At 45.3% G+C, this 14,056-nt stretch overlaps 2 protein-coding genes across 16 annotated transcripts in view; one reads left to right on the top strand and one right to left on the bottom strand.

The window, feature by feature from the left end:
- Positions 1-2,002, bottom strand: part of MAEL (maelstrom spermatogenic transposon silencer) — a 46,802-nt gene extending 44,800 nt beyond the window's left edge. For both annotated transcript variants that reach the window (XM_045392081.3, XM_074003195.1), the window contains exon 1: positions 1,608-2,002. The gene's annotated coding sequence lies outside the window, so the exon portion shown is untranslated. The remainder of the gene's footprint in view (positions 1-1,607) is intronic.
- A 122-nt stretch (positions 2,003-2,124) lies between these two features.
- ILDR2 (immunoglobulin like domain containing receptor 2) overlaps positions 2,125-14,056 on the top strand; it is a 61,682-nt gene continuing 49,750 nt past the window's right edge. For 9 of the 14 annotated variants that reach the window (XR_012418323.1, XR_012418261.1, XR_012418308.1 and 6 more), the window contains exon 1: positions 2,125-2,442. Coding sequence is in view for 8 of the 14 variants with exons in the window: in XM_074003151.1 (XP_073859252.1) it covers positions 2,397-2,442 (46 nt within the window). In the remaining 6 variants the exon portion in view is untranslated. Of the gene's footprint in view, positions 2,443-4,257; positions 4,435-4,559; positions 4,715-14,056 lie in introns of those variants that run through there. The other 5 variants (XR_012418215.1, XM_065520181.2, XM_065520194.2 and 2 more) reach the window with 2 other exon arrangements.

Here is a 14,056-nt window from a genome sequence, read left to right as displayed (position 1 = left end):
CTTAGATAATAAACACTATTCAAGCTCTTTTGTGCACTGTGTGGCACACACACATACATGCAGTAAATGGCAGAGCATAATACAAACATAAGGTATTATTATGAGGTATAAATACACCTCAATCTTCTGGTGTAGATGTTCTTTTTATGGTGCAAACAGTATATACTTTAGAGTCAGATTCAAATCTTAGCTCTGCCGCTTACTAGTAACCTGATCTTAGAGAAGTTAGTTAAATGCTCTGGGCCTAAGTTCCCTGTTTAGGGTTAAATGAGAAGGCTTGTAAAACATGTAGAACTCTGCCTAGAACCTAATAGGAAACTCACAAATGTTAGGTACCTCCTATATTTTTATTTTTCTGTCTATGAAAGGAAATAGTCCTCAAATTTCTCTCATGCAGTACATAGCATGAAAAATCATCCTGGCCAAAATAAGCAAAGAAAGAGTTTATGAAAGGATATTGGGTGGCTCAAAGAATTGCCGGGGAAGTGAAGAGCCAAGTGTAGAAGAGAGGCTAGACCCCAGAGAGCCTGCAAGACCACAGGCAAAAATCACACCTTGGAGCATCCTGGTGGCTTGACCTCTGCCACAGCTGATCGTGTACACTGGATGCTGCTGCTGCTGCCTCAGTGACAAAATCAATTCTCCACTGTCCTTGTTCCTTATATCCACCACTTGCTCCAGAATCAAAAAGCTCTGAGGGAGAGGTCAGCCTGGCTATGCCAGGGGCCCTGGCCTGCACTCCAGCTGGGATGGTCAGGAAGGTGGCTCTAGACTTTCTGGCTTCTGCAGTTGGAATTCCTCAGAATAAGAAGGAATTGAGATGTCAGGCAGCCATAAAAGACAGCTGTCCAGGGTCTACTCTTACCATTTCTCACATGTTCACATACATATCCTCCCTGTCTGCATACACATTCACTCTCAGGTGTGGAGTCTGCCTGCTCCAGGAACTCCCCTCCAGCCTGGCACCACTCTGTTTTCAGATGCTACCTGAGACCTTTCTGCTATGTCTCTTTCCTCTACCCAGAATGCCCTCGCCTGCCCCCTTTCCACCAGGGATCCTTGAATGGCTCAAATCTTGTGCTTTCTGCAAATGCCAACTCAGATATTACCTCTCCTTTATCGTGGTGCCCCCACCCTACCCACGACTTACTCCTTACTCTATGTTCCCAAGGCACTTTCTCTATGTCTCCATTACTGCACTTGCCCCGTTTTACTACGAATAAGTATCATGTCTTTAATGATCTGACCTTCCTCCCTTTCCTGGACCCAAGATGAGGCTCCTAAGGGCAGGAAGTCTATCTCGTTCCACTTTGTAACCTTAGTTCTTACACCTAGTAGAGGCTTCATATATATATTTCTTAAGAAAATCATACATTTCTCAGTTCTCTCTCAACGCATAACATTTTGAGACACAAGACAAATCCGTCTGACAAATAGGAATAATCCATGTGAATGCGTGCTGGAATCTATAAAGTGTTGGATGGATTTAAGCCGTTATAATCATTTATCTCATTCTGGTTTTACATATTTTCTGTTAAAGGGCCGGATGCCCTTATTCTACCTCATATTTTAACAGGAAAAAGTAATGACGCGAGATTCCCGCCTACCTTTTTCAATTCTGCGGAGCCTCCTGCCTGGTTCCTTGCACTGTCAAAAAGGAAACCAGACGGAGGGGCGGCGGTACCGCAGAAACGAACATTCTAGCCTAGAGGACTTGCTAGTTAAGTCCCGTAAGAAGTTACGCCAAGTCCCCGCCGTCCCCCACCCTCGCCGCTGTCGCTCTCTCCCGGTTCAGGTTGGCTGTGGCAGCCTGCAGCCACTGCTCGAGTCCCCAGCCCGCGTTCTCGCCGGGGTTCCCGAGCGCGGGCGTCCCTGGGAGAAGCCGCGATGGTCGCTCCCAGCTCGGCGCGGCCCGCGGGGCGGCCTCCCCGGCGCCTCTCGCTGCCTGCAGCCCAGCGGCCCCTTCTCCCTGAGTGGCCTCAATCACTCCACGCTGACCTCTGGGCCGCCGGGGGCCAGCACGTGACAGAGAAACTTTGGCAGTCGGGGCAGCGGGCGGCGGGGCGGAGGCGCGGGAGGCGGTGCGGCGGCCGAGCTCCCCCGCGCGGCGGGCTCTGCGGCGGGGAGACGCTAGCCCCGCGCCGCGCTGCCTGGGCGTGCGGATGCGCCGCCGAGCGCCGCGCGGACTCCGGAAGCCTGCGGCAGCGCGCGCTCCGCCGGCGGCGCGATACAGCCCCCGGCCCCGCCTGCGCGGCCGGCCCGGCGGGCGCTGCGCCCGGGGACGCCTGGTGTCCGCAGCTCCGCCGCCGCCGGCTGCCGCGGGGTGACAGCAATCCTTCTGCTCCAGCCGTTTCCCACTTTCCTCACTCCGTAAATCGGATGGGAAGTTGGGGAAGATGGACAGGGTCTTGCTGAGGTGGATTTCTCTCTTCTGGCTAACAGGTAAGAGTCCTTTTCTGCGGAAACGAATAACTTTGTATATTCCTGTAGTGGTTCTGTTCTCACCGCGCCCCCACCCCCCATTTTCCTCCTTACTGACCATGTTTAAAGCTGCTTAGCGGTCTGGTGGAAAGTGGGGGAGGGGGCAGCGTGTGTGTGTGTGAGAGAGAGAGAGAGAGAATGATGGGGGCGGCGGGGGAGAAGCCCAATGACAAGTGAGACGCATCTAGATGCAGGTGTTTGACTCATTGGCGCTGAGGTTGTTCTTTCGAATGTGCATTTCCCCTCCATAAAACGGTTCTCCTTCGGTCTTATCCTGAGTTTGTAATGCTGTGAGTCCTGGGAAAAGCCTGGCTGGAATCAAGGAAGCTCAGAGGGAACTGATTAATTAAATGAACTGGTTTTCTGGAGGTGGGGGCTGGAGGACTGCCTCCTTAATTTTTTCCCTAGAGAAGGAGGGGGACCCAGGGCATTCTCTCTGTGGCTCTCTGGAGGGTGCAAGGAACTGGAGGTTGGGAAGGAGATGGGGATGGAACCTTCACTGGTTGTAGAGGTTAGGGCCTGGCTCTCTCTCACTTGGTGTCATTTGGGGAGTGGTCCCAAATGATAATTAGAAAGCAGAAGAGCCTTTCTAATAGCTGCACTTCCCACTCCCTAAAAGATAATTTGCAGAGAGATTTAGAGACATTGGGCTTCTCCCCAGCACCAGAATCACTGGTCTAGCTGGGTCCTCTGTGTCCTCCCCTTCTTTTTGATGAACTTGCTCCCCATTCTCTTGGGGTCAGGAGATGCTCTTATTCTTAACCCATTTCCCCACATGAGGATTCCAATTCCCTTAGGGATACAGAACCTTGGGGGTGGTCATCCCTGAGAGATTCACAAAGCAGCCCTGCTGAAGGGAGTGGGATGGAGGTGAGGAAGGTCTGGATAGCTTGGACTGGGTCAGAGGCAACCATTCAAATCAAGGTGGAGGCAGAATGATGGAAGAAACAGAACAAGGGGTCAGAAAGGTGAGGACAGGATGGGGATGGAAGGCAGGAGAGAAAAGGGAAAATAGCACCACATGAGAAGTTTTGTCCCCTCTAGGATCACCATCAAAATCAAGGCACTAGGCAAAGGGGAACAATCTTAAAATAGCTAAAACAAGTCATGGAAAGAGGGTAAAATACATTTAGCAAGAAAAGGCAAATACCGCATTTCCCTTAGCTTCAGAATAAGATTCTTCGTTGCCTAAATATTTTTCCCATTTCAAATGAAATGCCCCTAACATTGCCCTTGCCCCACTGCTGGGTTTAGGCTGGGGGAGGCACCCTTAGCAGAGTTAGCCTCTTCTTTTGGCTGCTTTGAGTTCATCCCTCCCACGTTATTCAAATATGAATCATCTCTAATTTCAGGGTTTGGCTGATCCATGCCTCCCTGCTCCCCTGGCCTCCCGGTGCCTTCCACTCCCACCCTCACTGATTCTTCACGTCCTTAATCTGCCTCTACTCTCGGTTGTCAATATTCTCAGGGCACTTAGTCCTTGAGCCTGTATCACAACAGCCCTGAAGTCAGCCAGGCATCTGGGGAGGGGTCCCTGAGTCAGAGGTGCTCTTACAGACACACTGGGGTCTGCCTAAAAGAAGTACTCTGGGGGTTTGCAGGGAGTGACAGAAGAAGGGAAACAGAGCTCTCTTTAGATGGCTCACAGCTTTTTATGAAATAGAATCATATCACTGGAGGGGACTACAGGAACTGTAGTTCAGCCCTCTCAGTTTATACAGATGGAGTCCTATAGAGGCAGTATGCACATAGCACGTTCATGATTGATTAGGGACCAGATCCCAGTTCTCCCGAACCCCAGACCAGTCTCATTTGCCCTTTCCTAAGCTGCCTCTCCGGGCTTTTTGCTGGAGGGCTTTTTGTTTTATTTTTGTTTTGAGGGAGGTGATGCTTTGTCTGTACCTTCTGCCACCTGCACCTGGAGAGGCTGTTCTGCTTGGAATCAGGCAACAGGTTAGTTATCAGGACCAGCTCAGCTGTCAGATGGCTGGGGATTCTTTGCTGTGAAAGTGAGGCTGACTCCTGGGATCCCATTGATCATCCTCTGCTCCCTGCTCCTGCTTTCCCCTCATCCCATCACTGCTGTCAGAGGTGTGGACAGACAAGCTGCCTCTCAGCCTCAGCAAAGTAAAGGAGCAAACAATGGCGGCTGGGGAGGGGAGGGAGGAGACAGAAGCAGACAAGGAGGAGATGAATTCAGACTCATTCTTCACAGAGAACCATGAGAGGAAAGGTGAGAAATTTTAGTCCAGCCCAATCAATGAATTCTCTTTTGAGGGGGTGGTAGAAAGGAAGGGAGACAGGGAAGGACAGATTAAAAATGAGACAGCCAGGAAAAAAAACCACATTCATTCTTCCTCTCCCTCCCTTTCTCTCCCCATCATCTCTCTCCCACTCCCTCTCTATTTCTCCTCCGCTCCCCTCTCCTCCTGTTTCTCTTTTTTAATGCAGGCTGAGCAATTTCTAATCAACACTTCAGTTTTTTCCTCCAGGCTCTAGCAGCTCCTTCCTTGTCTTTCATTACTAAAATTCTGTGTTTCTTCCTGTTATATATTTAGCCTCATGATTCCTTATTGTCATTGTGATGTTGCTTCCTGTAATATATTGGTTTTGTTATTGCTGCTGTTGTTGTTGTTATTTTGAACAAAACAAAATGCTTACCAGCTGCTATTTTAGCAACAGGTGCCATCTAGCAATAAGACTCGAAGGAGGGTTCACTCTGTCTTTGTTCCTGAATATGGGTGGCGTTTCATCCTTTCCTGGCAGCAGAGGCTGTGAGAAACGCTGGAGCTGTGTCGACACTCTGGGAACACACTCCTGGAGCAAGCGGTGTGTTTTCCTGGAGGCTTCTTTGGCTATCTCTGTAATAAAGATTGCTTGATGGATTAGCATTTCTTTTTCTTTTCTTTTCTTTTCTTTTTCTTTCTTTTTTTTTTTTTTTTTTGAGACTCAGAGTCTCACTCTGTCACCCAGGCCATAGTGCTTTGGCACCATCTCGGCTCACTGCAACCTCCACCTCCTGGGTTTAAGCAATTCTTGAGCCTCAGCCTCCCAAGTTGCTGGGATTACAGGCATGTGCCACCACATCTGGCTAATTTTTGTATTTTTAGTAGAGACAGAGTTTCACCATGTTGGCCACGTGGGTCTCAAACTCCCCACCCCAGGTAATATGCCTGCCTTGCCCTTCCAAAGTGCTGGGATTACAGATGTGAGCCACATGCCCGGCCCTGGCTTAGCATTTCTTTTGGTTTCACTTGTTTGTCTATTATACAAGCACATATTAAATTTTTGTGATTTCTAAGGATTATAATAAGTACTGAAAATGAGGCACTAAAAGACTTAGTCCTTGCCCTCAAAGAGTTGTCAGTCTAGTCAGTGATTCGAATAGGTTTTCATCCAGGTGCAGTTGTTCATGCCTATAATCCCAGCACTTTGGGAAGCTGAGGCAGGCGGATCTCTTTGAGCCCAGGAGTTTTAAACCAGCCTGGACAACATGGTGAAACCTCATCTCTAAAAAAAATTAGCCAATTACAGGCTTGCACCTGTAGTCCCAGCTACCCAGGGGGCTGAGTGGGAGGATTGCTTGAGCCTGTGAAGTAGAGGCCGCAGTGAACTGAGATTGTGCCGCTGTACTCCAGCCTGGGTAACAGAGTGAGACCTTGTCTCAAAACAAAAACCAAAAACCAAGTTTTCCAGTCATTTTGTTATGGTCGTTAAAGGTCCTTTGATGAGAGCCATACCCCTGCTGTGAGAGCATGGAGGAAGCACACTCAACCCAAACCAGGAGTGGTACAGCAGCTCTGAAACAAATTCCCAGAAACGTGATAGCTACGTTAAGATATTTGTTCATGAATAGTCAGTGAGTGAGTTACTCCTATGTACCAGAAATTATGCTAGGGTTAATAAGATGAATAAGTCATAGCCCTTGCCTTTAAGGTACTCAGTCTGGTGATGGAGACACCAGTTATGGAGTAGCATTATGCGAAAGCAATGGTAAAGATCTGCACTCTGGAGTGCCTTGAAGGGGCCCCTGACCCAGCCTGCAGTGGGAAGGGAGGTATCAGGGAATGATCATTACTTGGTCTGGTTTCATGTTCAGGTGGACACCTGGTGACTGAAGGATAGGCTTGGGTGTAGAGAGTTAAAATGTTGTTATTAGCCCTGGAGAAAGAAGAATCACTTTTAGAGACTGCTGACACCTCAACTTCCGTTATCTCTTTTCCTGTCCTGTATACCTTCCAATTTCTCTTCCTCCTCTGTTCGACTTTTCTCCATGGAACTTACCTCGTTCATCTTCTTTCATCACTTTAGCACAGCTCTGCCAACTCGGCATCATCCCCCAGCCTGGATGCTTCTCTCTGGACTAGGAGAGGGAAGTTGTTTCAATATCCTCATCACTCTTTACATTTTAGACATAGGAATATTCTGGGTGGCTAGTTTATATAAACTTGAGTATCAGTGTGAGTAGTCTTGCACTACTCGCACCACAGTGCAAGTACCTAGTGCTTAGTTCAGTGTTAGTAGTATTAGTATCAGGACACGGTTAGTGGAAAGAGCCCTGACCTGGGAGCTGAGGATTAGGTTCTAGTCCCACCTCCTCTATAAATCACTGTATAACCGTGGGTTTGGATCTTGGTCTTAAATATTGAGCAAGTTGATTTTTAAAGTTAACTTCAGCTCTAAGATTCTAGGGTTCTGAAATTTTCCCCATTAAAATTTGATGAGTTATAAATGAAAGCTAAAGAGTAACAGGTACATAATTCCTTTTATAATTTACCCAGGAAGAGCCATCAAGGGAGACCCAGTTTTCTTTTTTTTCTTTTCAGACTTTCCCAGACCATTAATGATTGGAATGAAAAACACCAGGTAGAAAGGAAGAGCTCTTGCTCGAATTTTCAGAAGAACAAATGGAGCTCTTGCTGGACAGGACAGGTTCTACTCTGAGCAATTAAATGTGGTCATATTGGGAACTGGGAAAGTGAGGCAAGTACTTTGGACCAGATGGGATGAATCTTACTCCAGCCAACCTGGTCCTAGAATGTCCCTTCTAGTCCAAAATTTTTGTTCTAGGACTCACCTGTTCAGCCCTTCCAACTATTTTAACTCTTATGCCTTCTTTTTCCCAATGTTGTTCTCACTTATTTACATGCTATGATGCTTTTCTATGTGTTAAATAGCTGTTATAGACATTATCCCATTTGATCTTGCTAAGTAAGTAAGGCCGGTGTTGCCTACCTATACTTAAGAAGACCAAGGCTCAGAGGAAATAGATGACTTGTCCAAATCCATGATACCTTACTGGTTAAAAGAATAAGAAATCATGTCACTGCCTTAATATGACTTGGTTATTTGAAGTGCCTCAATTCAGGGAAACATTCTTTTCTGGTTAAAGTAGATCAAACTATAACTCCTGATTTAGGAGAACATACGTGGTGTCTGTTATGGGGTATTGGATATTGACGCACAGAGTTCATAGAACTCAGGGAAATAGTGCAAGAAAAGTGAGAAACAATGGCAGTTAGTTTTTCGTAATGAAATCCTGAGATCTAGTGGGAAAGGAGCGAATGAAGAGGACTCCAGCAAGGCACATGAGAGCAGAGGATGTGCCCCAGTGACAGAGCAGAAACTGATGGCACATCAGAGCCCATCTGGGACTAGGGGCTGCTGCTGTGCTCTCAGGAGCCACACAGGATGTAGCTATAGCATATGCATGCTTAAAGTCTCAGTCTTCAAGATAGTTTTTGGCTCTCTGAAAATGAAATAAGGTGTTTTGGATGACTAGAGTTCTTTACAGGCCAAGGAACAAGGAAGAACTCAGAAGAACATGCTGCTTCCTCTGTTCTCCTTCAGCATGTGGAACCCTACAGAAAGTGGTGCTGAATTAGGAGTAGGGCCCTTGCATTCAGCTGAGGCCCTGCATCCTCACTCCTTCCATGCCCTTGGCTCACCAGGAGGCAGTGTGTAGGGGGGTGGTAAGGCTCAAACTGACCTGGATTTGAATGCCAGCTTAGGATTTTATTTTTTATTTTTTTATTTTTATTTTTTGCCTTTAAAATGGAAAGCTAACCTACCTTATAGGATTGTTGTGATAATTAAAATGAAGTTATATAAAACTTCTAGCAAAATATTTGGCACACAGCAGGCCCTCAATACTTATTATGAACCCAAACTAGATGTATTTGTCAGTATTTTGATGCAGAAACAAGCAGTGCCCAAATCTCAATAGCTCACAATATACACTTAGTTCTTGCTCATATTATATGAGACCTGCAGTCAGCTGTGGGTAGTTATGGATTGGCTAGGTTTGGTGGACTTGGCTCAATTCTAATTCTCTTCTTACTCCAAGACCCAGGATGAAGGATCAACCACTATCTGAGCATTTTGTTCTCACAGTGGAGGGCAAATGCTCAAGGGGGTCAGGGCAAGGGCAGAGCCAAACCATACAGATGCCTTTAAAGCTTCTGCTTGGCCATATCTATGGCACATCTGCTCACAACCCATTGACCCAACAAGTCATGTGGCCAAGCTTATAGTCTACGGGGTGGTAAGTATACTCTGCCCACAGGGACCAACGCAAGGATGGGGAAGAAACAAATCACTGGGAATAAATACTATAATCTGTCTACTAGGTTAAATTATTCAACACATGTATGGAGTACTTACCATGTATCAGTCTTTAGAAGTCTGCAGAGGGAGCTTGTTATTAGTTGGGGGGATAGATGGCTAAATAAGAAATTCTCAGGGAAAGTGATGTGATTCTTTGGGGTACTGTGACTGCTCTAAGAACAGGAAGAAGCTTCTAGAGGCAGTGATAGCTGAGCAAGTCTTGAAGGATAAGTAGGAGTTGGCCAGAGAAGAGTGGCATGGGGGAAGGGGAGTCTGCAAAGGGAACAGCCTGTGCAAAGGCCAAGAATCAAGGGAGGGCATGATGTTTTCTGAAAACTGAAATGCTTTAGTATGGTTAGAGTATTTAGTACTGTAGGAAGAATGGAAGGTAGTGGCCCCATCTCAGAGGAGTTTTTGTGCTCCTGAAGGCTAGAGGGAATCTTTTAAGAGTCAGAGCAAGAGAGTGGCACAATCAGATGTGCATTTTAGAAATATCACGTGGACCTCAGTGTGGAGAGTAGATTAGATATGGGACAAGGCTTGTAGCAGAAATCAACTAGGGGACACTTGCAGAAAGCATGGCAAGACACGATGAGATCCTCAACTCACATGGTACAGTGAGGATGAGAGAAGTGGACAGAGTGACCAGAGGTGGAGGACATAGGACTGGCTTGGATGGATGTGGTGGTTGAAGGGGAGAGAGCGTCAAAATGCCTCCAAGTTTCTGGCTGGAGACTACTGGAGATGCCATTCATCAACATGAACTAACACAAGAGGAGAAATTTGTTTTGTTTTGTTTTGAGACAGAGTCCCACTCTATTGCCCAGGCTGGAGTGCAGTGGCACCATCTCAGCTCACTGCAGCCTCTGCCTCCCAGGTCAAGCAGTTCTTGTACCTCGTCCTCCCAAGAAGCTGGGACTATAGGCACACATCACCATGCCCGGCTAACTTTTGTATTTTTAGTAGAGACAGGGTTTCGCCATGTTGGCCAGGCTGGTATTGAACTCCTGTCCTGAAATAATCTGCCTACCTCGGCCTCCCTAAGTGCTGGGATTTTAGGCATGAGCCACAGCATCCAGCCAGGAGAAATATGTTAAGGAAGGAAGATGAACGTTCCCCTCCCTCCCTTCCCCCTCCCTTTCTACCTTCCTACCTTCCTTCCTTCCCATTTGAAGTATAGCCTAAACTGTTATAACTAAGAGATCCTAAAATATTGTAACCCACACAAAAGAGTGTATTTCTCCCTCCTGTAAGAGTCCAAATCTGTGGGGATAAGTCTACCATTTCCAACATGCAGCTTCCGAGACTGCTCATAGCCATTCCTCAGCAGGAAGGGGCAGGAAAAGCAGAGTTCCAGGGCAAGCCACTTGTTTTGAGAGAGGTGGCCCAGACATTACACACATCACTTCTAACATACCTTTGTCCTGAACCTAGTCACATGGCCACACTTAGCTAAAAGAGAGGCTAGGAAATATATACTACTTGGCTGGCCAAATTAAACCTGGGAATTTCTATTACTGAAAGGAAGAAGGAGATAGTTGGTGTCTCCATCTACAGATAGATGAGTTTGAGGTGCTTGCATAACATCTTGATGGGCAGTGAAGTTGTATATTTGATTCTGGAGCTTAGGAAAGAGATCTACACAGGAGATACAGATAACAAGTTGGTAAAGGCTGATAAGAGCTTTGTTAGAGGAGTTTTTTCCTGTCTAAATGGCTGTTCCATCCCAGAAGTCTGACCCACTTGGAAACCAAGACAGTTTTCAAAGTACCTCCACATTGCAGGGTAAAGACCGACCTCTTTTAGCACTGCTTTGTCCCATTGGAACAGCATGTAAGCCAGCTAGACATCACCCATGAATTCATTTCAGATCTGTGGAAGATGAGGCAAATGAGACAGAAAGAAAATGTTTCTAGCTTTTAACTACACAGTGGTGGCAGAGAACAAGAAAGGATGGCCCATTTGGAGAAAATATGCTTGATGAATAGCAAGATTTGTGTAAACAGACACCAGAGTTATTGGCAGCAAATAATAACTATGCCGTGAGCAAAAATCCACCTGGGCAGTGGCAGCACTGGTATTTACCATGGCCCTTTGGAAAACAGTGACACATTGCTGCTTTTGAGACTCTTTGGGGGAAAACATATGACAACACTATCGTGTTTTTAAAAATTTCAAGACGGTACATCTGGTTACCCTACTCCTAAAGTGGATTGAGCAATCAGGTATACCATGGTAACAAACGAGAAACTGATTCTGGCCAAATTAAGCAGGAAAGGACTTTATTGGAAAGAAGTTGATTAACTCACAGAATCAATGGGAAAACTGGAGAATGAGACTCAGAAAATAGGCAGATTCCAAGGCAGTGTCTACTATTCTTGGTAAAGCCTTTTTATTTTAGTTTTTTAGGTTTTTTTTTAACACAAGTTTATCAAGGCGATGAATAGTTCCTATTTCGAGAAGAAAAAAAGATTCAAGCTGCATTTTCTTTGTCTTTATACTTTTAGCCTTGTCTTTAAATATTTCCCAAAATGTTTTATTCTCATCCTGACAGTACTACTAAGGGCTGAACAAGCTTTCTTTCCTTGTCTGAATTATGACCAAACCCAGAGGAGGTGTTTACTCATCCCCCTATTCATCTCCTACACTTAAAAAACCTGCCCATTAGTTGTTCCTAAAAAGTATTTTAGGAAATTGGGACGTGTTAAAACTGTAAAAACAAGAGAAATTTCTTAAAGAATACCTAACTTGACCACCTTGGCCAGCATGGTGAAACCCCGCCTCTACTAAAAAAAACAAAAAAATTATCTGGGCATGGTGGCACGTGCCTGTAATCCCAGCCGCTCAGGAGGCTGAGGCAGGAGAATTGCTTGAACCCAGGAGATGGAGTTGCAATGAGCCACAACGGTGCCACTGCACTCCAGCCCGGGTGACAGAGAGAGACCCTGTCAAAAAAAAAAAAAAAAAAATACCTAACTTGAAGGCAGGCAAAGAAAGATTTGTACAGGTTGGGCATTGCTAATCTGAAAATTTGAAATCCAAAATGCTCCAAAATCTGAAACTTTATGAGTGCCGATATAATGCCAAAAGTGGAAAATTCTATACCTGATACATTTGCTTTCTGGTTGTTCAATGTACACAAACTTTGTTTCATATACAAAATTATTAAAAATATTATATCAAATTACCCTCAGGTTATATGTGTAAACTATATATGAAACATAATTGAATTTTGTGTTTAGATTTGGGTCCCATCCCCGAGCTATCTCTTCATGTATATGCAAATATTGCAAAATCCAAAACAACCTGAAATCTGAAACGCTGCTGGTCCCAAGCATTTGAGATAAGGGATACTCAAACTATATTGTCATACTGAATGAAGAAAGAACCTGAAGGCCAAGAATGGGCAATTCTGAGGTCAAATCCTGCTTTTGGTACTCAAAAGAGTTAAGGGACGGTGAGCATTATACGGTATTTCTAAAGATGCCTGTCTCTAATGATGATATTTTTCCATGACCTTTAGCAGCAATCTTTGTTTCTCTAAAATGGGGCTGTGCTTATAGGGCTGCCTCCCAAAGATGCTGGCAGGAATAGCTTACAACTAGTGGGGGAAAGGAACTTGCTTTGAAAAAACTGAAAGTGCTAAAAATAAGAATAGCATTGCCTTAGAGTCTGTGTTTGTTATTCTTGCAAGAACACAGTTCATCATATATAGAATCTTTTTCTTTACGTGAGAATTGGGGCAGGACCTTTTTTTGCACATGCAGCGAGACATTGTCTGCCCTTGAAGCTGATCTTCCCTAGCCTGGTGACGAGGTACCTACACCTGGAGATTAGCTGAGATGGGGGCTGCTGCTCTGAGCTGTCACTCTTCACTCTACCTTTAGGCAACTTTCCTAGTTACTGGCCAGAATCCATTCTCTGAGCTGGGGACCACCTGCTAAGAAAGGCCCCTAAGACTCACAGGTTCGGTTTTCATTCATTCATTGATGCATTCCACATTTTTTAGCTTCACCTATATTCTTTGCCTTTGCTGTATGCTAGGGATACAAAGTCAACCAAATCCTGGCCCCTGCCCTCAGGGACCTTATAGTTAGAAATGAACTTTACATTGAATTTCTCAAGATGAGGGACTGGTCTTTTAAATCTGTTTTACCAGAACTTAGAGTAGTGTTTCAAAATATGTTTTTGGTTGAATTAAAATTAGATAGTCAAGGGTGATTTTCCTGGAGGTCAGGGCACCAAAACAGTTAAAAGAATAGTCTGGTGGTCTAAAAATGATGACCCCCTCCTCTGCAAACCAGAAAACCACCTATGGTCTTCAATTCTAGTCCTTCTTTCAGTGAGGAATTCTTAATTTTTTTTTTTTTTTTTTAGATTTAGAAGGTCTAATTTTTATAGATGTAATCTCTACAGTATAATTCTTTGCCTTGCTTCACTTCTTTTCCTCTCTTCCCTAAGGTGCCTCTCTCTAGTTTTCCAGAATACCTACTTTAGTCTATAGGATGAAGCACAGGTTCTTTCTGCACCTCTGTAAATTTTTTTATAGGAGTTTGAAACTCAAGTCCCATATGGTGTTACCAGTGCCTGGACTTGGAGGCCCAGCCTTCCTGTTGTGCCAGCGTATGCTTGTTTATGTGTGGGCAAGACCCTTTTTCAGTGCTTCTCTGTGTCTGCCTCCCAGGAACTCCTTCAGTTACATGGCCTGATATTTGCCCAGGAGGAGGGGATAACATACTTATGGTCAAAGGATGGGAAATATTTCAGTATGACTGGAGCATACTGGGGGCCATGTCAAGGAGAAAACTTTATATGCCATGTCAGGGAATTTCAATTTTGTCCTGGAGGGAATGGGGAATCGATGGAGGCCTTAAAGCAGGAACTGACATGATTGATGTGTGTTTTAAAAACAGTATTCTAGAAAAATATGGAGAGTGGATTGGAAAGTAGGAAGTAGGAAGACCATTTA

Source organism: Macaca fascicularis, chromosome 1 (assembly GCF_037993035.2).
Source record: "Macaca fascicularis isolate 582-1 chromosome 1, T2T-MFA8v1.1".
In the NCBI taxonomy this organism is placed as follows: Eukaryota; Metazoa; Chordata; class Mammalia; order Primates; family Cercopithecidae; genus Macaca; species Macaca fascicularis.
The sequence above is the reverse complement of the archived record's forward strand: the minus strand, read 5'-3'. Positions and strand labels throughout refer to the sequence as shown.